We start from the raw sequence: 26,449 nt of genomic DNA, 5'->3' as shown, positions 1-26,449 counted from the left end.
TTTTAAACTTAGAATATTTGATGGAAAATTATACAAGTACAAATTTATTTGTAAGGTCAGAGTTAACAACCTTCAGTAACACTTCAGAAATTTAGAAATTAATCAAGACTGAAGTCTGCAAATAGCCTACTGATTCTATGGAAATATTATCGATGAAATAAAAAAGAATGTGTGTGTGTGTATATATATAAAACTGAGTCACTTTGCTGTACAGCAGGAATTAACACAACATTGTAAATCAACTATACTTCAATTTTTAAAAATGCTTAAATGTAAATTTTATTGCTTAAGGAAGCTAAAGGTAATATTCTATACCAGACAGAATTTAACTGAATTTGTGATTATGCAAAATCATATTCTTAGTTACAAACTGAGACTCAAACAATCACTCTCATATCTACCATATATGATAAGATCTCTGGGTTATATTAATTTGATTAAATGAGTCTAGTTACTGGTAATTCTGCTGAGAAATCTTTCCTCTCAGGCTCATTTTATAATCAACTGCCTAATGGGTTAAATTTTATTATACCATAAAAAACTCAAGACACAAATTTGTGCAAAGTATGCAATCAGATGCTATAATAATATAATCACCTGAGATCCTGTACTCTTTCTATAGTTCAAAAAAAAACAAAATGAAGGGTCAATCTTGTTGTAAACTTTGGATGGTTTTCTAATGGTTCCAATTCAGTAATCAAAAATAAAAGGAGAAAATCTTGAAGAGTTGCTATTATTTAAGGCAAGAACGTGCAGAAGCTCTGTTTTTTTAAAACAGGTTAAAGTTCATGAAAACTTCCTTATGTGAAAACTCTCTTACATGAATAGGTAAACAGTAAAAACAGCACTCAACTAATTACTAAGAGTTTTGAGGGGAGGACAAATTTAAAAGTATTCACTTACTAGCTCCGCTTCCAATTGTTCTATGGAAAAGTTGTGACATCCGAGGACCAAGAGGACCAAACAGGTGCGGAGGAAGACCCCTGGCCTCTAACAGAGCTAAGGAAAAAAGAAGGGCAGGAGGAGTAGTCGAAGTATTAATACAACTGATCTTATCTAGAAGTTCCAAACAACTGATTCATCACATAATTGATTTAAACAATTACTTTCCATTTTGAACTTTAAGTTACATTAAACTTTTCAAGACCACTTGTATATACTAATGTAATTAATATAAGTTACAACACCCATGTGTCTACTCCAGGGCACCTTAAGGTTTTATGGAGATATTAAATATCCATGCCAGCAGGGACTATGTAAATGGTCCAAGAAAAAAACAAAGTAAACATTTATTTTGAAGAAGTTATGTTAAGCACCTTAGCTATTTCACTCTACTATTTCCCAGTCAGATATTGATCATAAGATCCTCTAAAAACATAGGAAAAAAATCATTTTTACCAGTTCCCAAAAGTGAGAAAAACTGTGTTCTAGTCAAAAAGTGATTGCTCTAAGTTCCTTCAGGAACTTAAAAGCAATCTGAAACTGATTCATTAATGTTTCTTGTAAGCCTCACATTGGGGATCTATTCTATAAATCAGCTGTCTGAAGATAATAAAAATACATATCCATGTACTTGTAAATCATGTATACATAATATAAAGCTGCTTTTTAAACGCACTTACAACATTATAATACCTCAAGTTTATGTATACAATCTACATTCATTTTCAAACAGTTGATCAAGAACACAAAAGATCACAGCAAAGGAGCATCCTACTAGATGCAATATGTTATTAGGTACCAGAGCACAATATATTAAGCTACCCCTTGTTCAATATCTTCCTTAATGCATTACTAGCTATACATGCAACCGTAATGAAAAAAAATTTTTTAACATAAGAAATAAATATACTATATAAGATTTTTATCTAGTTAAACAGTAAAGATGAAGAGCCAAACGGATGATCTTCCAATTCCAAATCATCAAATCACTACCACATACAAAGCTTTTTTTGGAGGTATGGGCACTGCTACATTATACTTTTATGAGCTTATCCGAATTAACTTCAACAAAGAACGGTAGTAACAGGCAGCCCATGACAAGAGTTTCTTGTAAGCTCAGTAACTCTCTTTACCTTGCAATCGTCCCATCTCGGAATCATCCGATTCACTCTCCCCAGAAGTGGTCATGCCCACAGCCCCTGCAACAGAACTAGAGGCTTCGAAGAGGGGGGGAAAGGTGAGGGTTAGGAGAGGAACATTTAAATTCATTATGTCTGGTTTATCTTAAAAAAGAAAAAGCAGAGTTTTACAGACAACAATGAATAAAGGCAAACGTGCCTGCCCATTGCACACCAGCTGTTATTCTAGACTTCATCATGTAGCTTTTATGGAAAAAAGATGGCTCAACTACATTAGAAACAAGCATAATATACAAGCTTTGCATTTCACTCATACATGGTTTTCACAGTTTCCTCCTGTCTTTGAAACTGTCCCTGAATTGAGTCTTATCCTGAACTCCTCTACCAAAAGTCCATAAAGATAACACTGCTAAAAAACCATTGTGATATTTAATAGATGGGCAATTAGTCACAAACAAAAAGCAAAACTGACATTTGGGGAAAATGTTCCATGTAGATGTGTGCCTTCTTCAGTCTGCTTTATTCCTGGACTGTAGTCTGCATATGATCGCTTGCCGTGTTTTCTTTCATTTCAAGACTGTGCAAAGATTACGCTCTCTTATTTCCAGGACAAAACATTGAAGATACACATTACAACTGACAGAAGACTGCAAAACACTGAAGTACAAAAGAGAGGGCAACTAACATGTCAAAACAAACGCAGAGTGAAGAGTTCAGATTCAGAAGGATTCTACTACCCCAAATGCTAACCTGATCGATCATTCCGTCTAAGTAAATAGTGGCTGATTCTACAATATTATCAATCTGACCAGGAGATGGAAATATATTCCTATAAAACGAGCAGTTTTACTGTCCCCTCCTCTCAGTGTCTGTTGAGTCCTAAAGCATTTTTTGTACATAGACGATTCATCTGTGTATGACCACATCATCCACAATACCTTAAGTCCTGTCCACTTGACAGATGGTGACAGAATGCAAGGCAGGAAGAATATTTTTGTCATTAAAAGAGGCACATGGATCACACATGCGAATGTAAAGAGTTTTTCTGAAGAAAGAGATGTAAATACACCAGCCACCAACTCTGTTTTCTTAATACTTTTCTTCACCCCTCATTTAAGTATTCTAACATTTCACCGGGATCTTTAAAAAACTTGTAGAAAAATGTATGGTTTAGAACAGGAATCAGCAAACTGTGGCCCACAGGCCAAATCCAGTCCAGCACACCACTTTGCAAATAAAATTTGGTTAAAACATAAGCAAACTCATTCACTGACATACCTGTGGCTGCTTTTGTGCTACAACCACAGAGTTGTTCCAACAGAGCCTGCATAAAGCCTAAAACATCAATTAGCTGGCCCTTCACAGAAAACGTTGGCAACCCCATGGTTTAGAGTTACAGGCTAAGTAGAAATGCTAATATTAAGGAGTAATGGAGTTTAGCAAAATCCACACTTCTGATGGAGAAAAAGGAAATAATAACTGTACTTATATATATATATATATAAGGCTACTTGTAGGTAGCACTCATTAAATGCAGACTGTATGGAGAACGTGTCCATGTGTTTGCTCTCAACCATACAGAGAAGTATTACAAGCTCTACCATGCACATGAGGAAACCAAGGCTTTGTGTCTTTGAGTGCTTGCCCAAGGTCGGACAACTGACCACAGGCATGAGACGTGAGCCCAGGCAGTCTGACTTCGCAGGCCGCACTCGTAGGAGCTGCACGCTACCAGCGCCTCCCACTTACCCTCCAGCACTCATTCCTGATTTCAGTGCCGCTGCTTCTTCGCGTTATACAGAAACCACGCCAACCAGCCCTGCTACCGGGTCCCAATTATGACTGAACTTAGTCAAGTGGCTCTTAAACTTACTTTGAAACTTTTACAAAATGTGGAAAGCAAATACTAAGTTTTGGCAAACAAAATTGTTGGTTTTTCTTTCTTTCCTGCTCCCCCCTCAAAGGCACACTCTGGAACCACACATTTTTAAAGAAAAAAACATCACAAGTTCACTTAAGGTAATGCTGGGTTTTTTTTAAAGCTTATCAGAGGTTCTACTAGTTTTACTTTAAACCAGTCTACAGATCTACAACTTATGATTTTAAAGGTTTAACCTTAAGTGACTTCTTAAACATATTATTCTAAGAACTGACATACTGAATAATAAATACCTCAAATTGCCCTGCCACAAAGACATTAACCAAGACATAAAACTTGTAAAAGCACAGAATTAAAAGAGCTGTTAAGACTATTATAGGGAGGTCCCAACCTTAAGGGAGCCACAGACCCACTACAAGGAGGAGCAGGGATATCCTGGTTTTTAATCAAGTCAAGGGCCTATTTTGACACAAATCAGTTACTGGACCCAAGGAAAAAGATCCTTTCCAGCTGCCATCCCTTTGATGGCAAGTATTAATAAGCATTTGCTTACCTTTTTTCTAAGTTTTACAAAACTAGATAAACCAAACTAGCTTAGCCTGTGAGTGGCTGTTTGTAAAGTCATGCAGGTAAGGAAATGTAACCCATTAATAGCAGTCAGCGAGAAAGTTGCTTCAATCAAGGCATCAGACCTTGGGCAACACACACAAAATCCATCCCGACACTAATATAAAAGCAAGGCTATCAAACAGAGAAAATCCAATGCCAGATTTTAAGAGGTGTCAATCTTTTTTTTTTGGTTTAAACTGCTATCTCTCCCATCTAGTCTCAGCATATCTTCACAGCACCATGTAAGGCAGTTTCCAACACACAGTTAAAGCTGACAGAATTCACTTTTACTTGACAGGAACTGCTAAGAGTTTACCAAATACCTAAGTATAGGAGGCAACGGGAAGACATTTTTAGTGTCACGAAAACTTTTGAGCTAGGCCAGAAGAATGGTTGTTTGGAATATAATTACACCTTATATGGGCCTTGGCATCAGGTGATATGGTAGCAATCTAATTTTTTTAGTGGTACTAACCGAAAATAATTAGGGAGAGAAAAATTTACAAAACTGAGTTGCTTTCTTTTTACAATCTGACCCTGTTCATTTCTTGTGAAATTAAGACTCCCAATGCAAAATGTAGGTGTCAGAACATTTTTCCTTATGTTGATTGATTTCCAGGTATAAAGAAGACTGCCTGATTCCCCACCTTAGTATCGCTAAGATTTGCAAGACTTTGTCAACAAGACTTTATCAGCACTATAAAGGGGTGCTCAGTTCTAATGAAATCTAAAACTAAACCCTTCAGTTCTTGGGACAATGTGGGGAACACTTAACTATCAACTTCAAGAGCTGACATTTCTTCTATGAAGAGCTAGAGGGGTTGCACTCCACATCACAGTAAACTTCAGAGTGACCCAAAGGGACACCATTATCAACAAACTTTCCTAAATGTCAACAACACTGGCAAAGTCAGGGTGATATAAGCAAGTATTCCAAAGATGGAGCAATGCTTTAATATCTACATGTGAAAAAAGAAAATACACTTATATCAACGAGGCCACTGAAATAAGTCAGGAAGAAATGATCTCTAAAAATAAAGAAACACTGAAAAATGAATATATATGTAAGACTGAAGAGATTAATCTCTTTAAATTAGTAAAAACATTATTTCAAAATAAATGTTTCAAATGAAGTGAGTCTTATACCAACTGTGTAAGAACTGTCTGAGAATGGACACTTGCCATAAGATGCTCTAAGTTACCACCATCAGTTTGTACTCTACGCGAACTTAGAGGGTTTTATTTTTCTTTAAATTCCAGTTTTACATACTGAGAAACGAAAGCACATTACACTGAAGAACTTAATATAAAGCTAGTAATAAGTAATTTGCCTCTTTCCCCAGAAGCACTTTAGTGAGCTGGCAGAGGAACCCCTGTAGTACGTACAAGGGATCCAGCCTCCAAAAGGTAATAAAGTTAGTGCTGCTCTAATACCAGTGAACGTGCATATGTATCTTTTACAGAAACTCAGAAAGCACCTAGATCACAATGGGATTTGAAATACGGATGACAATGAAACACAGGCGAGCCTTTCGGAGGGCAATCGCATGAACCTAATCCCTTGAAGCTTTATCCTCTTCGGCAAATATACCAGGAAACAGAATTTTACCCACCACCCCCTCATTCTGGCCTCCGATTACACCCCTATGAATTAAACAAACTCGAGTAACCACGGAAGCAGAACAACACAGCTGCTATAACTGTGCACTTCTTTTCTCTAAGGCCTGAATTTGAGAGTCACACATCCTAGTCTGTAACCCTGGCAAGCTTAACCATCATGCATCTCAGTTTTTCTCATTTATAAAATGAGGATAACAGCACCTCACACCTCAGCAGGTTGTTCTGAATATTAAATGAGAATATATGTAAAGTGCTTAATAATGTGTCTGCAATGGAGTGTACACTCTGTAAATGTTAGCCATTGTAATTACCATAATGAGTCCACTTGAACAACACACTCAGCAGCTCCCTCTCAAAGTGTCATCCATATGGGAATTGCTCCACTTCCATATTCAGACTTGGAATAAACATTAAAACACTGGGAAGCATAGGCTGTGTGTCCTACAGAGCTTCAGTGAGTTGCATGTGCAAGGCACTGTATGTTTCCAAAAATCTACCATTTAACCCTTCAGAAAAACTATTCTGGGAAAAAGGCACCACCAGAAGAGATGCCGTAAGTTCGCCATGTAATCTATCATACACAACCAGGAAAGGTAAGTTGGTAAAGATGTTAAGCTGGACAGAAAGCTGAGACAAAAGGCACAGAATATGGACAGCAGTGGGCAAACCAGAACCTTCCTGGTAAATGAGGATATACAATCAACCACAGGCATTAAAGAAAACTGGCACCTATTCTGATACTAACAGTAATACATGAAAGAACTCTGTTCAAAAGTAAGAACATGCCTACGCCTAAAGCTACGCATATCATCCAGATTTAAGGGACTCAGACCCATATGTTCATAATGATGACTTATAATATTTTTGTATCTGTTCTTAGTGTTAGTAAGAAATGCTTATAACAAGCTACTATTTAAACCCGTTAGCCACAATCAAGCCGTGGAGTGTCAGCTGCCTTCTGGCACTGGAAATGGGTACATACTTGGGGTGGGGCGGGGAGCCTAATTTTTGCTGGGCTAAGACATCTAGGAGAATAAAAATAAGAAACCCGGAAGAAAAGGAATACTAGTCTTAAAGCTGCTTGGATTCAAACGGAATACTAGTTATTTTTTAGGGACTACAACATTCTAAATTAAAATTTAGACTTGTATGAAGCAATTTAAGCCACATCCTTACGTTTTTACTATGAATTTAAAGTTTTACAAACAATCAGTAGGCAACTATTATATGTACAGATCAATATTTAAGAAGCTTAAACAGAAAGGACTTACTGCTTCTTAAAAGGCCTTTGAATGTAATTAGTACAAATTTGGATTTGGAAAAAGATTAAACAACAACAACAACAAATGAATACAAATAATCAAAACACCAAATCTATAAAGCAGAACAAAAGCGAACAACAAGTGTGATGGCTAACATCTTAAGATGTATCTGTCTCCTCTCTTCCATGATATTTGGTATACCTAAAAAGTAATTTATCTCCAAATAAATCTGGAAGATACATAAATGCTTTTTAGGCTTAAGAAGTGCCAATCTACCTGCCGCTCCTTGGGGAGTTTCGTCCGTCCGTGCAGCTGAAGAATTCACTGTCTCCTGGTTGCCTTCAGGGTCTGCCATCTTCTCCTGTCGACGAGCTTCAGCTGCTCCTCTTTTGCCCAGGCCAGAGCCTCGCCGACTACAACAGAAAAATGCCAGCATAGGCAGCACTCCCAGTGACCAGGAGCAATGTCCACACAGCACAAAGCTCCAATGCATGGAACACAGAGCTAGTTTCTTCTTTTTACATAAAACTTGTTGTAGAAAATCACTATGGGTAACAACCAAGACTTTGTATATTTAAAACTCATCCAAGCTATATCACATTGACAATACAAGCTTTTGTGTTGCTATGAGCTGTTGTCATCCTTACAAAACAGAAGTGATTTTTAAACACTTCAACTACATGGAAAAGTGATTCCTTCTGCAGAGACAATTCAATTCATTTAAAATAGATCCCTAATTCCTGGGTAAACAGTGGACCACTATATGGACTTTCAGACTGATACTTGAAAATGAGGGCAGGACAGGGGGAGAGAAGAAGATGGGAAAAATTCCCATCACCTAAGTCCCAGGTTACTTAAATCATCAAAAAATTACTATCCTAATAATAGACAATAGCTCTAGCCTTTAAAATAAAAGAAATGAGTATTTAATATTTATAAATAAATACAGACGACATCTGGGAAGACACTTGTTTCGGATCGAGGCATAGTGTAAGATATGGAAAAAGGAATCATCAGTCATTTATCATGAAGCAGACTATATTTTATTGATGACTTGCTTTCTATTTTAATAGCGAAATCAGTAAGCAAATCAGGTAGAGACAGAAGACTTCAAAAATTACGACAACTTAATATTGTTTAAAGGCAGCTCCCCAAATGACCTCAGAAAGTGCAAAAACCTACTACTGAAGAAATGTTTTAGACTAAAGTAAACTACAGTGAAATTAGATGTTGCCTGGTAAAGAACAAGAAGGAACCAGGCATAAGTGACATGTAAATGAAAGCTCTGAATCACCAATGAGTTCTAGAAGAGTTTATTCTCTCAATTATTAAAACTCCTCCTTAAGCAGGGATTTACTTTGCCAACCTTTCATTCACAGGGGAAAAAAGCTCATTACAAACCCCAATTACCAAGCTACAAATTAGTGGGATTCAAATTAAGTCACTTATTTAACATTTAATTTGCATCAACCATGTGACATACTCTGTTGCTGCCTTCAAGGTGTGTTAGTCTAAAGAGACCAAGCCGCAGCTGTGATCGACTATGAAAGCACTAAGAGGAATCTCAACTAATTCAGAAAAGTTTGAGATGAAGAGCACTGCAGGCAGGTGGCTAGACAGCTTGTGTGTAGCATGTAAGTAACTTCTTGTTCATCAAGACAGTGGGCCTGAGGAGAAGGAGAGAATGCTGCAGAGAAAGATAGGATGCTAGATTACCTGACGCCACATACAGCTTAAAATTAATTTTCAACTACAGTGAATTTGGTTTATATCTAAGATTATAAACCTTGGGTAAACTGGCTTCAAAGTTTGGCCCAAAACAGGACAAAAGCCCTAAAGAACTAAGAACTTTTCTCAGAGGTCCTCATAAAAGTACTGCCAAAAAACTTCAAAGGCAAATAGGTGTACTAACTCCAGATATTTTAAACAATCCTGACAGAACTAGGAAATAAGTGGAAAAGTAGAGATTAAAGTGGTAAGAGTCCATTTCTTATGACTTATTAGGTAACAAGTCATACTGTTTCCTTGTGTACTGTACTGTACCCACGGCCAAGAGTATAAAGTCGATTACCTCAGAGAAGAACAAAAAGAAGTGCTTAAAGCCTTTCTACTGACCTAAGTTAGAGTAGGGAAAAGGTAAACTAAAATCAGTCACCTGCATCACTGGTTTCTGGCACATTTAGTAGAGAGAACGAAGTACATATAAGAGCCAACTACATATAAAGGATGGAGAAGTCCCATACGGCTGTGATTACCAGCACAAGACCAAAACTGACCAAGCCTGAAAATCTGAGATGAAATTGCAACAAAAAGATTTTTAACTTTAACCTAAGATTCTGAGTCAGTTAATAAAGCATATGAAATAATACACTGTATCATCTATCAAAGGTAGATAATTTTCTGAAAAAGGGCTCCAAAATAGCAACCGGGAGAAACGGGAATTGGAGATGTGAGAGAACACAAACAAAACCTACATTTTTCTGTGAGGATAGGTATTGGAACACAAAATGAAAATTAAGTACATCTCTCACCCTCACCCATTAAACTCAATAACTTGCGCCAACACTCTTAGAAACTAATTAGGCAATATTACAGCCATTACAACAGGCATCCCTTCTGATCCATTAATCACACTACTGGGAAATTTAGCTACCATTAAAAATAACCCAAATCGGCATAAAGATGCTCATTAGAGATTTCCTTGGCAGACGAGAACTCTGAAAACAACCAGACGTCCAACTATTGGCAATAACTCTGTGCAAATGATGTAACAGCAGAGGAAAAGGTAGAAGACAAAGGTGTTGTCCAAAAAAGGCATGATTAAAACTTAGCAAAAAAAAGGTAAATAAATATTGGGGAAGAATTCACAAAAATATACAACAATACTAGCTATATTAGAATAAATTTCTTTGCTCAACGTTCAAGAGAAAATTTTTAAAAACTTATAAAGTTAAGGATTTTGCTAAAAGCTGAACACAGACAACGACCTAATCATAAACTGGCGAAGCCCAGATTATTACCTGGCACTAGCACAGGAGCCCGTGGTCTTTTGGCGTGTGCTCCGCCTCAAACTGGGGAGCTCAGCAGGTGGGGATTCGCTGCGCTTCTTAGTAGATTTCCTTAAACCTATACATGTGAAATGCAAAAGTAAACTTTTTAAAAGAGCAGTTACCTTACATTTAAAATGACATAATTCTTCAGATCATCATCCAGTCAAAAGTCCATGGACTCTCCCATGGTCTCTCTAGCAGTCTCCAGGTTTACTTCCATAGTTTGCTTTTACTGCGCCTGCTCATACTGGGGAAGTGCATGTGGTGCTTGGCATCCCTGTTCAGGAGAAATCTTCTCACTCTGGCCTAACCTTGACACAAGCTTTCCAGCACCATGAATGACAGTCCCTCTCCTCTCAAACCATCCTCTTGAAAAGTTCCTATCACAACTCTACTCTTCCACTACTCTTCTCTACTAACTAAAGCCAAGAGATTTTTTTTTGGTATATACTATGTATTTCAGGACTTTACTGTATTTTATTTAGCACTTTACTGCATTCTCTTTGCACTGTCCTATTTCACCTGGTTTATATGAGGCTCATCAATAAGGCCATGAGAGAACAAAATATTTTCTTTCACCAACTCATTGGCAAGAAATATACATTTGAACTGAAGGTTATTCGAATGTCCAATTTACAGAATACTGTATAATTAGGGGGAGAAAGTCAATCAAGCACACTTTACATGTTATTCTGGAATCTAACTAATACCTTTATAGGGATAACAGATTCTGAAAAGGTACAGCAACTGAGAAAAATTTATTGCTATTTTATGAACAATGGGGAAGCCATCAGAGCATCGTCTACTGCCCCCCCCCACCCGAAACAACACTGTTACTCTACACCGTACATGACATGACAACATACTGGGTGGTGAGCTCTATCTAAACAAAGACCCCCAGCATTGAGAGGTCTCCAAAGTCAACAGAGCATACTTCCACTGGAACTTCTGGCATCATCTTAAATAGATGTTAACTTTCTCAGAGACCAACTGTATAATAACAGTTCTCCAGATCATTTGTTTCTTCTCAAATTTTAATTTTTTTCCACTTCACTGCTTTAAAAAGTGTAAAGATAAGTAATTCCTTACTCTTGATTTTGTTAAAAACACCACTAAAGGTTCTGGGAAAGAGGTGGTAAAAAGGATTCTAGACATCTTCTTGATCCTTTAGACTCTTCATTTAAAAACTTCAGTTCATCCAACTTGCACTTAAACTATACATGATGAAAGTTGCTAGGTGAAAAGCAAGCTATTAAAAACTCTTTAAACACAAAGCAGAAATTATAAGGACAAAAATCTATGTTCAGACAGGCATTACCATTTAGAAATCTAAACCAGACCTTTTGGGCCCTTCTCCCCCCACCTCTCACCCCAAATAACTTTTGTGAAAGATTATCTAGACTCTTCAAACCAGCATAAAAGGATCAAAGAGTGAAACTTAAAGTGACAAAAGAAGACTGGCCTAAGCGTTTCTTAAATTTCAGTTTTATTTTAAGGTTGATTTTCTATATAGCTGTCACCAGAATTATTTGATGTGATCACAAAGCTATATCTGACATCCTATATACTATTTTATCTTTGCCTAGCTGGATACACACCCCAGACACATGAAAGATGGACATGGCATGTAGACGGATTATGGAGCTAGCTTAATATATTCAGCTAATAACATCACTATTTTTTAATATTTAAAAAATTTAGAAATTTTCTAATATTTCAGAAAATATTAAATTACACTTACCTATCTGAATTATGTGACTAAGTTGGACTAAAAAATGTACAATTTAGAGGGAAAAAGCCATCAGTGCACATTACATTAAAACTGCAAAAAACATAAGGTACTTTCACTTATAAGGCACTTTAAAAACCTCTGTATTATTGTCACTAATATTACTTAGTTCATGTAATACTAAAGTATCTATAAATACCATGATACAGTAATAGAGACACGAGTACAAATTTTCACATCTATTTAGTGACATTCAAAATAATATTCAACAATGTATTGTGGGCTACTGCTTTATTGCTAATCTGCGGTGACAGTATACTTTTTGACACTTTCACTACTCATGCCCTATTTTAGACTTTGGTGTTTAACTCTCTCTTAAACAACTTCATTCAAATGTAATTTCCGTATGATAAAATGTACTCATTTTAAGTGCACGGGGTTCAATGAGTTTGACAAACTTATTCATGCATACAACCAACATCACAATCAAGACATAGAACATTTCCATCACTTTAAAAAGTTCCTTTATGGCCCTTGCAATTAATCCCCCCACACACACACTTCGGGTCCCTGGCAATCACTGGTCTTCTTTTCTGCTGCTATTGTCTACTTTGGAGTTTCATATAAATGGAATCATACAGTGTCGTGCGGATGAACTCATGGTGTTGCACGTATTGGTCCATTCCTTTTGACTGCCAAGTGGTATTCCCTTGTGTGGATGTGCTACACTCTCTCTATCCATTCTTGGTGTTAGACTTTAAAAGAACTGTACTAAGTTACAGAGAAGTAGGGCAGAGAAAAACCAAAACAAGAGTGAATAGAAAGCTATTTATAACTGATATCACAATACCATAATGTAAAATGACTGTCAGGCTAATTGACACTAACTCCATCCAGCCTTGATAAAGTAAGAGAACCCCCAACATTTTGTTCTCTAAAATTCCTTAGAGGAGAACCACATAAATTCTTCCAAAGGTCTAAAACATATTTAGAAGATAGAAAGGTCATAAATTCTGGGACAAAGGAAAGCTGAAGCACAAACTTCAGCTTGGTAGATAAAGTATTTCCTAGAAAACCAGGACAGCTTAACCTTCTTTTGGCCATTCAGCAAACTGACAATGCTAGCACATACTATCTTCACAATTTTATTTATTTATTCTTTAATATTTATTTATTTATTTGGCTGCTCTGGGTCTTAGCTGCAGCACGTGGGATCTAGTTCCCTGACCAGGGATCGAACCCAGGCCCCCTGCATCGACAGCACGGGGTCTTAACCACTGGACCACCAGTGAAGTCCCTATTTCACAATTTTAGATAGGCTATGGAGATTTTCAAAAGCACTTTCAGATTTAAAGTTGTAATAATTCTCATTTTTCAGACACAAAAATATTAACTGACTTGCTTAAAAGTGCATAACCCAAACGACTACACAATTCTAAGCTTATTTTAAAGCAGAACAGAGAGTACTACATCTTCAATATACTTGTGGCAAGGTGTTAAAATTTTGTTTTACTGGTTCGTTTAGAAAACTTTAAACTCTATAAAAAGAGTTTTTGTTTTGTTTTGTTTTGTTTTGCGGTACTCGGACCTCTCACTGTTGTGGCCTCTCCCACTGCGGAACACAGGCTCCGGAGGCGCAGGCTCAGCGGCCATGGCTCACGGGCCCAGCCGCTCCGCAGCATGTGGGATCTTCCCAGACCAGGGCACGAACCCATGTCCCCTGCATCGGCAGGCGGACTCTCAACCACTGCGCCACCAGGGAAGCCCCTAAAAATAGAGTATTTTTGTAGAACTGAAATGCTTCCTATCATTCTACTGGTCAAATATGGAGTATTTTAATAAATGGTGGAAACATGGAAAAGTGTAAACCTACAACCTACTGAAAACCAATTAAAACACATGTGCATGGGAACACACATACCACAAACACATCTCTCTGTCCCAGGCTCTGTAATGCAGCAAAACTGCATTTATCATTTATTTTTATGATGCCACTTTGAGAAGCAACCAGAATATCACTGATCAAATTAATATACTCTTCTCCACAAAGCCTTTGTGTAATAAAGTTAGGTATAAATCTTGTATCAAAGCTCTTATTACAGTTGACCTTTGAACAATGCAGGGTCCACTTATACTCAGATATTTTTCAGTAAACCGTAAATACTACAGTACTACAAGGTCTGTGGCTGGTTGAATCCAAGGATGTGGAGGAACCATGGATAAGGACAGCCAGCTATTAGTTACATGCAGACTAACCCCTCATTGTTCAAGGATCAACTGTATTATCGGTATAAGAATATGTGCACTTGTTCCTACAAATATATTCCTATAATCTTTATTCCTTTGGATAAAGGTGAAACTAGCAGTTAGTATTCTCTTAAAATTCCTAATTGATTTGTCTTCTACAATATAGGTATGTCTTACTCTTTTTTTTTTTTCTTTCTTTGAAAAAGTATTCCTAAGCAAAACTGATTTACACAAAGTCTAGGGCTTCACCCTTAAAAAAACAAAGAGTCCTTTTTTTAAAGTGTGACATTTTTAAAGTGTGACATTTGAAATGTGAAATAATTAAACCTCTTATATATCCAACTGTAAGCCTGGATTTTTAAAAATATAACAACATTTTAAAAGAATCAACAAATTAAGGGCCTTAGACATTTTACTTTCTGGACCCTTACTAATGTAAAAATAGTTAAGATGTTCTACTTATGATATTCTTTTCAACTTGAAATATTAAAACTATTTCTCATTACATTAACATCTCAGTACAAAAGTATTTCTCTTGGAAAAGGTATGGTTTTCACTCTTAACTGTGTCAAATTACTTTAAGAGTAGCAATAGACAACTGGGCAATACATATTCACTATCAGCTTTCATTCTATTTTTAATTCTCACATGATCTGTTACAGGTATGCTAATCTTTGACATGATATACACATATAATCGAACCTACTACACAGTTCTATAGTGAAAATATAGCACTCCTCTCAATAACAAAATATTCTAGCAATGCAATAATTAAACTTTCCAATTTCCTGAAAGATTCCTTCTGCTGTACAAGAATAAACATGAATGTCAATGTATTTCATAAGGTTGTTTGAAAATCAAGCAGAGGAGGAGGGGGAGACTGACCTAACATCTTTATTCAGTGAATAATGACTCCATTCAAATAAATGAACACTTTTATTCTGCAACTTATATAATCATTTTAAAGTGACAGTAAAAGATGATCAAACAGACATCTACTGTATATTATCTAGCAGACCTTTTTCTGAGCACCTGCCTCTTTTTTTTTCTTTCTTTTTAAAAAATTCTTTGCAGAGCTATCTCCTAACCCTTCTCCATGTGGTACTGATGGAACTGTCATCCACAATACACTCCCACTATATGAGTGAGACTCAAACTGTTGTATTTTCATCATCTACAATTACAACTCCTCCACCACTATCCCCTCCCCTTTACCATACTAATTCATTTAAGGACAGGCATATGACCCGAGGATATAAGAGACTTTCGTATAGGAATATAAATGATTGGACAGTGTTTTGGGGAAAGAGGGGGAATGAGGGTGTCATAAGTCACAGACTTGGGACTGACAGGACCATCTTCATTTGAGCTCCTGGATCCAGCCAAGCCTGAAGCTAGACAATCTCTTGGCTTTACCAATCATGTGAGCTGATTTCCATTTAATTTTAACTGAATATGCTTCACATATAATCCCAAATCTTCTGATTATGTCATTACTGTATTATAGTTTGTAGTCTAGAGTAGGTATGGACCAAATCCTGCTGGTAGCCTGTTTCTGTACAGCCCACTAGCTAAGAATGCTTTTTATATTTTTAGAGAGTTGTAATAAAATAAGAATATGTGACAAAGACTGTATGTGGTCAGTAGACCCTAAAATATTTACTATATGGGTCTTTACAGAAAATGTTTATTAACCTGGACTTTGAGGAGAAAAAGGAAGAAAAGTATAAGGACTTACCTCAAGTTTAGGGGAAAAAAACAGTCCCTCTCCAACGCCCCCCCCCACCACCAAAAAAAACCCTCTCCAAAACAAAATATCTTTGTTTGGAAAAAGAAAAAGAAAAACCAAAAACCAAAAACCAAACAAGACCTAAGCTAAACAATATCTTAGTAATAAAAAAAGTTTCAGGGCTTCCCTGGTGGTGCAGTGGTTGAGAATCTGCCTGCTGATGCAGGGGACACGGGTTCAAGCCCTGGTCTGGGAAGATCCCACATGCCACGGAGCAACTAGGCCCGTGAGCCACAACTACTGGGCCTGCGCTCTGCAACAAGAGAGGCCACGATAGTGAGAGGCCCGCACACCAAGATGAAGAGTGGCCCCTGCTTGCCCCAAATGGAGAAAGCCCTCACACAGAAAAGGGGACACAACACAGCTAAAAATAAATAAATAAACAAACCAATGAACCGACATTAAAAAAAAAAAGTTTCAGTACTAATTTTTCTAGAATATTATGTATCTTGATTTTTTTTTTCCTTACTTACAGTTTTTGGCATATTCCTATAGAGAGTAAATACATTCCATTTTAAAATGGAGTAGACAAACTGTTATGAATAAGGAACACAAACCAGTACCTTAAACAAGGGTAGATATCTAGAAAAATCGCTACAATTCATTTACATTTACAGATATCAAAAGATGACTATACTGATCTTTTAAACACAAATCCCCTATCTGTTTAATATTAAAAAGAGCGGATTTCCCTGGCGGCGCAGTGGTTAAGAATCCACCTGCCAATGAAGGGGACATGGGTTCGAGCCCTGGTCCAGGAAGATCCCACATGCTGCGGAGCAACTAAGCCCATGCGCCACAACTACTGACCCTGTGCTCTAAAGCTCGAGGGCTGCAACTACTGAGCCCGCGGGCCACAACAACTGAAGCCCGCACGCCTAGAGCCTGTGCTCCGCAACAAGAGAAGCCACCGCAATGAGAATCCTGCGCACCGCAAAGAAGAGCAGCCCCCACTCGCCGCAACTAGAGAAAGCCCGCATGCAGCAACAAAGACCTAAAGCAGCCAAAAAGTAAATTAATTAATTTTTTAAAAAATGTTAAAAATAAAAAGAGCCTTCAAGTAACTACTTTAAAGGTCCATTTACATATCAAATCTGTTTCAATCGGTTTTCAGAACCACTCCTTTTTCCTTCATAAAAGAAAAAAAAGCACCAAATAACAGGACTATTACCACATATGAGGAGTTCAATTTAGAATCATGTAATCGGATCATTCTGCTACAGGAAAAATTGGACCCAATAAAGAGAATTAATTAATGATGGGTATATATATATATACATATATATATGTATATGTATATATATATATGTTTGTTTGTTTTTTTGTGGTACGCAGGCCTCTCCCTGTTGTGGCCTCTCCCGTTGCGGAGCACAGGCTCCGGACGCGCAGGCTCAGCGGCCATGGCTCACGGGCCCAGCCGCTCCGCAGCATGTGGGATCTTCCCGGACTGGGGCACGAACCGGTGTCCCCTGCATCGGCAGGCGGACTCTCAACCATTGCGCCACCAGGGCAGCCCAATGATGGGTATATTTTCAGTGGCTAACTCAATTCCTTCAGCCACTGCAGAATCATGAGAACCTGGAATACCTTGATATTGTTGTGTATCTATGTTCAAGTACATACATCTCTATCAAAGGCTACTTTTCTAAAATAAATTCACAAAATGAAGAGTAACCTATCATATAAAAGGTATCACAGATGTTTATTTTAAAATCAGTAACAATAAAAGATACGTTGTGCAGATGACAGTGAGCTAAAATCCAAATGGAATTCCCTAAGCCAAATTTTTATTTCCTAGTGAACGCACAGCAATTTCGTTCATTGATTTGGCAATATGAATTAAAAACTTAGAAATGTGCAAATATATTCATCTAACCACTATAATAATGAGAAACTGGAAAAGAGCTAAATGTCCAATAATAAGGAATGGATGAATAAACATCAGTATGGTGATAAAAACTGGAGGAACACAGTGTTAGTTAATGAGGATGTGAACCAATTGGCATTTTTAAAATTTTTATTTATTTATTTACTTTTGGCTGCATTGGGTCTTTGTTGCTGCGCACGGGCTTTCTCTACCTGCAGCGAGCAGGAGCTACTCTTCATTCCGGTGCACGGGCTTTAGGTGTGCAGGCTTCAGCAGTTGTGGCTCGCAGGCTCTAGAGCGCAGGCTCAGCAGTCGCGGCGCAACTCTCAGTTGGCAATGGGGTAAGAGGTACATCCATATACAGTTATTAAAAATCCATGATTGGACTTCCCTGGTGGTGCAGTGGTTAAGAACCCGCCTGCGAATGCAGGGGACACGAGTTTGATCCCTGGTCTGGGAAGATTCCACATGCCGCAGAGCAACTAAGCCCGTGCGTCACAACTACCGAGCCTGCACTCTAGTGCCCGTGAGCCACACCTACTGAGCCCGCGTGCCACAACTACTGAAGCCCGTGCTCCACAACATGAGAAGCCACTGCAATGAGAGGCCCACGCACTGCAACAAAGAGTAGCCCCTGCTCCCTGCAACTAGAGAAAGCCCACGCACAGCAATGAAGACCCAACACAGCCATAAAAAAAAATGACATGATTTATAGCTTATTTTTTGAAAGGAAAAATGTCAGTTAAAATCATTTAGGCAGATAAAGCACTTTGGTTTCTGCATCCCTAAAACATGGATACTACCTCATTCTGTGATCATAATGAAATTTAATGTATGTCAACTGTCTAGTATGGAGCCTGGCTTATAATAGGCACTCAAAAAGCAACACCTACTGTCATGCAGAGTGAGCTCCTACTTTTGAAAAAAGTATGTGCATATACATAGAAAAGTGTCTGCCTCTGGGTAAAGACAAAAGAATGACCCACATGCATTCACTCTGTCCTCTAGTGAAACTCCACTAAAATAGCATTAAAAGAATCTGAGGCATAAATTCACAAGGATGGGAAGAATGGAAGAGACGACCATTACAACACAACAGAATTTTAGAGGATGAAAACGCAGTAACTCCAGTGCTATACACTGGGAAGACCAGAAGGCTGACGGCAGAAAACCGAGATAAATTACCAGTTAGACTGACACTCAGAACCCCACAAAGGTTTAGGAATTGATGACACCAGGTACTTCTGGGACGACCTCAGAGTTTAAACTGAGGATTGCCTCATAGGCTATTTATGAAGCAGTCAGATCCCCAGATTCCCTCCCCAACTTGCACAGCTGGGTAAATGTCCCTCTCCTGGGGCAGGTAAACATAAAACCTTTATTCCTTAGAAAGTACAAAATAAAGAAATTCTCCATGAAAGTACACAGTTGCAAACAGGCGCAGCATACCAAAAAAGAGAGGGGGGAGGATCAAATATATACAGACAAACTGGATGACATATGGCCTCTTTCCTAGGCCTCTCCTCCCACTGAGTCCCCAGAACTCTGGCAGTTAGGCTTTCACCTCCAGGCAGGAGTCTGAAAGAATCTTCCTTGTGGAATTTTACCAGCCAAAGAAAAAAGATCTGAGAGTGATCATAGCCCAATTAGTTCATTAGATAGTGAATCTCAGTCAAGTCTCATCCATGTGCTCAGAGCTTGCAAGTTAGATTTTTGGTTCCCCTACTCGAGTATGAGGAGACACCCAGGAATTACCTGAATCTGAGGAAAGTTCCTAGTATAAAAGTCAAAACCAGAGTAAACACCCCCTCCAAAAAAATTACATAAGAGGACTCTGCAAGAAAAGAAAACTCGCTCTTAATGGGGGGGGGGATATGCATCTATAATTAAAAACAATATTCATGGCAGGACTACTCACAATAGCCAAGACATGGAAGCAACCCAAGTGCCTGGCAATAAATGACTAGATTAAGATGTGGTGTGTGTGCGTGTATAATTAATACACACACACACACACACACACACACTGGAATATTACTTAGCCATAAAAAAGAATGAACTATTGACATTTGCGGCAACATGGATGGACCTAGAGAATATTATGCTTAGTGACAAAAGTCAGATAGAGAAAGACAAATACAATATTATCACTTATATGTAGAACTAAAAAATAACACAAATGAATGTATATACAAAACAGAAAAAGACTAACAGACATAAAAAAACAAACTTGTGGTTACAGTGGCGGGGGTGCAAATTACAGATTACGGGAATGAGATTGACAGATATAGACTACTACATATAAAATACATAAGCAACAAGGATTTACTGCATAGCACAGGGAATTATATCCAATACCATGTAATAACCCATAATGTAATATAACCTGCAAAAAAAAGGAATCACTATGCTGTACACCTGAAACTAACACAATATTGTAATTCAACTATACTTCAATTAAAGAAAGAAAAAGAGAAGGGGGGAGGAAACCTTTTTTAAAAAAAAGGAAATGAGAACAAAATAACCTCTTTTTTTTTTAATTTTTTTTTTTTATTTTACAAAATAACCTCTTGAAAAGAAAAACAAGATAGCGAACATGAAATAAAAAATCAATACAAAGGTTGGAAGAAGCTGCAGAAATCTATCAGAAAGTAGAACAAAAAAGGAAAGCAAGAACAAAAAGATAAGACCAGAACCTTCCAAAAGGACAATTACCCAAAATAATAGGTGATCCAGAAAGAGAAAAGAAGCAAAGATCGGGTGACCAACTGTCCTGGTCTGCATGGGATTCTCGTAGTTTTAAGGCTAAAAGTTGGTCTTGGGGAATGCCCCAGATCCAAGGGAAACCAGTACTTCAGATCACCCTAACAAGGAATGAAACAAATGCACAGCTATGCCTCTATCACATTTCTAAATAACTGAGGCAAAGATCTGTTTTCCAGAAAAACAGGTTATATATACAGATAAGGAATCAGAATGCTTGCAGTACTGAAATCTAAATAACATAATTCTTCAAAATTCTGATGGAGAATAATTTCCAACCCAGAACTGTATTTTCAATCAGTCTGTCAAATAAGTATCAAGGTTGTAGATTTTCACATTCAAAATCTGAAAAAACAAAAAAACTTAAAAAAATCTCATATGTACTTTTTCTTAGAAAGCAAGTGGAAGACATGTTCACCAAAACAAAACAGTAAATCAAGAAAGAAGATGCAGGATCTAGAAGCAGGAAACTAAACAGAAGACTAAAGAAATACCTGAAGCTAAAAGCAATGTAACCAGGCATAAAAGGGCAGCCATCCAGAGGCCTCGTTTCTTCAGGAAAATGAAACAAATCCATGTAGACAGTTTGCGAAAAGATTTAGACAATGCATAACGAGTTTGGAGTTGAGTGATGGAGTCAAAGAAAAGGAAAACAACAAAATAATTATTAAACTCAGTAAAAAAAAAAAAAAAAAAAAAGATTGTAAGAAAAGAAAAGTTCCTACAGACTCAGTGTTAACTGAGCAACGATCATGACTGGGAAAATGTGAAGCATGTACAGTATGCATTTGGTGGGTGAATAGGTGTGGTAAATCTCCCATATAGGCCACACAATAGTGCTCAAAGTGAAAAAATTCAACAAATAGACATATGAACACATATGTCTCACATTTATAGATACGGAAGTGAATACCAAAATGACTGGCTATGCGGAAAGGCAATGTGGCAGGAAGCCTGCTATTTTTTAATAATAAATCTTATATCACTTGACTTTAAACTACACATTAAGTATTGATTAATATGAAGGAAAATTTTTAGCAGGATACACACAGGAAGACAGAGACAGCCCTTAGGGATGGGATTAAGTAATTATTTTTTCTTCTTTGTATGTTTTAATATTTTCTGGATTTTTCATTTTTGATAACACTTTATAATCAGAAGTATCAAAATATTATAGAATACAGAGGCATGAATAAGAAAAAGCAATTTTCATTTAACTGAAATATAAGTTTAGTAAAATGTAATTTGGCTGAATTAATTCTTACTCTGACCTGGTATACAAAAATACATACCATGGTTGTTTAAAATTCACAGTATAAAACAAAGCAAAGCCTTAAAGAGGTCAATAATATTTGTTTCCATTTAATATTCCTTTTTTAAAAATCTGGCAACTCAGTTTTGTTAAATTACTATTGGTAATATGTGGTTACAGATTAGTACTATTAAAGTTTTAAGTACTAAATTATTTTAATAGCTGCTTTATAATACAGAAAACTCTTAACACTCAATTCTTTTTCCTTTAAGCTCCTCACCCAATACATCACCAGGCTAAAAGATAATTCAATTTATAAAACTTCAGTGGGTATGGCCCTCTAAGACCCAACTAGGTAAAACCAAGAGTTTACTTTTAAATTATTCTGTCCTGCTTGACTCATTCTTCTTTCCTCTCTCCGTGCTAGAGGCACAAAGTACCATGTCTCTTAGCAGAATTACCTTTCCAGAATTCGGCATCTGTCTGGTTCTTTTCTAGTTCTAATAATGGCTACAGGCTGCCTGCAAGTCACAGAAGAGTATGAAACTCAAGCTGAAAATAAGCTGGTAACTACTGCTGACTATGTTATTAATAATGTGCACATGATGTCTACTTTAAATAATGGAAAGGGAACTGGACCTACAAATAGACATATCGAACTGGAAATATAACACCTTTAAATTTTTCTATAAATACATTCCATAATTAATCACAGATTCTGATCACAAACTGTTTCTTACATGTCTATGCCATCCATCACCTTCTACCATTAAGACAGTACATACTTTGAAACAGTCAAATTACTTCAAAATTAGCCTAAAGATAGATAGATTAGCAGAACATTATAAGAATATTTTAAAATATTACATCAAAATATCACTGAATATTTTTAAAAATCATTTGTATCATTACCCTGCCCCACTGGTTTTACATTTATGCTACATAAATTTGTTAAGACTGTTTGCTAAGGTTAAACAACGCAAAGCAAGAATAATTTCCTAATGCAGATTAAAAACTGTCATATAACACTATCCTTTCTGGGGTATTCTCAAAACCCAGTTGGGCTTCCCTGGTGGCGCAGTGGTTAAGAATCCGCCTGCCAATGCAGGGGGACGTGGGTTTGAGCCCTGGTACGGGAAGATCCCACATGCCGCGGAGCAACTAAGCCCGTGTGCCACAACTACTGAGCCTGCGCTCTAGAGCCCGCGAGCCACAACTACTGAGCCCAAGTGCCACAACTACTGAAGCCAGTGCACCTAGAGTCCCTGCTCTGCAACGAGAGAAGCCACCACAATGAGAAGCCCATGCACCGCAATGAAGAGTAGCCCCTGCTCACTGCAACTAGAGAAAGCCCACGCACAGCAATGAAGACCCAATGCAGCAAAAAATTTATAAACTTCTACCAATGGACACAAGGTGACCTTTGTCCCACAGCTCTCTTGACCAGCTGCAGTTGGCAAGCCACAGGCTTCAGGTAGCCCATCACAAAGCAGCTGTTTCTCTAGTTCGCCTGCCAGCCCTAGTTCCTCACCAGAAACTTTTTCAACAGATGCCAAATCAGCACACCAGGAAAGGTCTTCCTGCTTCAGTGACCCGATTAAATGTATCATTTCCCAAAGTGTGTTCCGTGGACCACTGCTGTCACCCAAGGTAACAGGTGGTCAAACAGATTTATAAAATAGTGGGTTAAACAGAAGTGACCGTCAGAATTCTCACAGCTTTCAATATACTAAAGCATATCCTGAATCTCCTTGAGGGATATCTGACCATGGGGAAATGGGTTTTCACAAAGCATCATGTAAGTACTGTTATTCCTACAATTTGAAAAAAATTTCCTTTACCAGGAAGTTTTACTGACCAATCGTATCTTAGAATGAGCCTATACCTGAGGAAACATATCACCTTCTAATTAACAGGTTCACTGAGTCCTAAAAGTTGAAGAAAACAACCTACTCAATTTGGAATGCTTTCTATCTCACAAAATGTCCACTCCATTTTTCAGTTAACTGACATATTTTTTTTACCCAGAGTTGCTAATCCATTGAATGGATTGTAACCACTGAATCTAATTCTGCCCCCAGATTAATGTTAAATTAAAAAAAAAATCAAACTAATTCTTAATGCATACAAAAGCTCTTCAAATCTATCACAACAGTTCTCAATGCACATTTTATGTTTATATGGTATTTTAATTTTACAAAGTTGTTTTCACATACATTCTTTCATTTATGCTTCACAAGAATGAATACTATCATTCTGCAAAGATCAGGGATTAGGTTGCTATCATAACTGTAGTTCAATGATTTGCCCAACCCCACAAAACTATCAGAAGACAACAGAACTTTAAATCAGGCTCTTCCAAATCTAAAGACAGCTATACCTTAAACTGATCAATAGCTAGGATTTATATCAATCCTTCATTTTCAAAACGATGCTCCTGAATGCTTTGTCTTAAGATCTACTCAATTTCAGTTGTGCACCCTAAATTTAGAGATGCATCCTATGTACTATTAGCACGATGCTAGGGCTCCTCACATATTTATTCATTCCTCAAATAGCTACTGTGCCCATTTTACAATGGAAAGGTTGCCAACTTTCTCGTATTCACTAGCTGATAAAATGGCAGAACTAGGATTCCAATCTAGGATTTTTAGCTCTATATTAAGAGCTCTCTCTCCCCAAAATACCACTACTTGAAGCCCAGGGATTCCTCTAAGACACTTCATTTTGCCTCTGTATTCTTAAATAAAATTACCAAGTACTGCCAATCCTCTTGCAGTACTCCTTCTTGCATAAACTCTTTCCTAAAGTGACCTATTCAATCATACCTAAAATTCACCCTGCCCTGTGGGACTCCAGGAAGCCTGCCTGGATTTAGCTCACCCAACCTACTCAATCCTCTGCACCCTATTATCACAACTAATTTCTAGAATCACAGGGCCTGGGTTTGACTCTTGGCACTATCACCTCTTAGTTCTGTGACCTTGGACAGGTAACCTGACCTCACTGACCCTGAGTTTCTTTACCTGTAAGAAGCGAATAACAGTACCTGCCACACAGGGCTGATGAGGAGTAAATGAGATGATCCATGTCAACTATTTACAAGTTGTCAGGCACTTGTAAGCACTTTAAGTATTTGCCATTATTTTGTTTTGAAATGTTTTTCACTTATTTGTAAAGAAGCAAACACACAGTTAACGGTATAATATGAACCCCTGGGTTCACACAGTATTCACCCCTCAAGATGAATCAATACCAGTAAAGAAGGATCAAATAAAAGTTCATCTCCTCTGGGGTCTGAACATCTCTTAATGACCCAAATAGACTGCAACAGTAAAACACAAACAACTAACATGGATGAAAAATAAGTGACATAGCAAAGAAAACAAAGGCTTCAAAGTCACACATACGCACCCCATCTTCAAATCCTAACTCTGTCACTTAGGAGATATGTTACTCTGGCAAGTTATTTCACCTCCTTGGAATAAATTTCCTTAATAACTATCATCAAGCACCAATTTTTCGGAAAAGTAAATGTGACTGCATATGTAAAATACCTGGCACTTGTAGATGTGAAACAAATGCTGGTTCCCTTCTCTTGTTTCAACAGCTTAGGCTATAATTAGAGCTTAGAACTAGGGTAGTGGCAATGAAAATGGTAAAGTGATATTAGTGACCACAGAACACACAGATTTTGTGAAAGGAAGAAAAGCAACTACGAAGTGAGTTTTAAACTAAGTCAGTTTGTGGCCATGTGCAGAGTGAGGATGACAGCGTATCTGGACTGGTTTTATTACGGCAGCACCAAAACCCTCGGGGCTTCCTGCTGGAGAGCAACCTCACAACCAAGAAAGCCCCGCTGATCAGCCACTGGTAGGGTCAGGTTTTCTTTTAAAGTTCGCACTAACTGACATGTACAAAAAAAAAGGCTGGTCTCTGAGAAGAGTTAAGGACACAACACTCGAGAACAATCTGTTCAGGGCTTCCCTGGTGGCACAGTGGTTAACAGTCTGCCTGCCAATGCAGGACACACAGGTTCAAGCCCTGGTCCGGGAAGATCCCACATGCTGCGGAGCAACTAAGCCCGTGTGCCACAACTACGGAGCCTGCGCTCTAGAGCCCGCATGCCACAACTACTGAAGCCCGCGTGCCTAGAGCCCGTGCTCCACAATAAGAGAGACCACCGCGATGAGAAGCCCGCGCATCACAACGAAGAGTAGCTCCCACTCACCGCAACTAGAGAAAGCCCGTGCACAGCAACAAAGACCCAATGCAGCCAAAAATAAGTAAATAAGACACAT

The 26,449-nt window shown here is 37.8% G+C and overlaps 1 protein-coding gene across 17 annotated transcripts in view; it reads right to left on the bottom strand.

The window, feature by feature from the left end:
- Window positions 1-26,449, bottom strand: part of TRIP12 (thyroid hormone receptor interactor 12) — a 144,598-nt gene that overhangs the window by 60,029 nt on the left and 58,120 nt on the right. For 16 of the 17 annotated variants that reach the window (XM_060106771.1, XM_060106770.1, XM_060106773.1 and 13 more), the window contains 4 exons: window positions 10,472-10,577; window positions 7,728-7,864; window positions 2,076-2,159; window positions 904-999 (listed from right to left, as the gene is read on the bottom strand). In XM_060106771.1, coding sequence (XP_059962754.1) covers window positions 904-999; window positions 2,076-2,159; window positions 7,728-7,864; window positions 10,472-10,577 — 423 coding nt within the window. The remainder of the gene's footprint in view (window positions 1-903; window positions 1,000-2,075; window positions 2,160-7,727; window positions 7,865-10,471; window positions 10,578-26,449) is intronic. The other variant, XM_060106783.1, reaches the window with a different exon arrangement.

This window comes from Mesoplodon densirostris, chromosome 8, assembly GCF_025265405.1.
Source record: "Mesoplodon densirostris isolate mMesDen1 chromosome 8, mMesDen1 primary haplotype, whole genome shotgun sequence".
NCBI classification, from domain to species: Eukaryota; Metazoa; Chordata; class Mammalia; order Artiodactyla; family Ziphiidae; genus Mesoplodon; species Mesoplodon densirostris.
The sequence above is the reverse complement of the archived record's forward strand: the minus strand, read 5'-3'. Positions and strand labels throughout refer to the sequence as shown.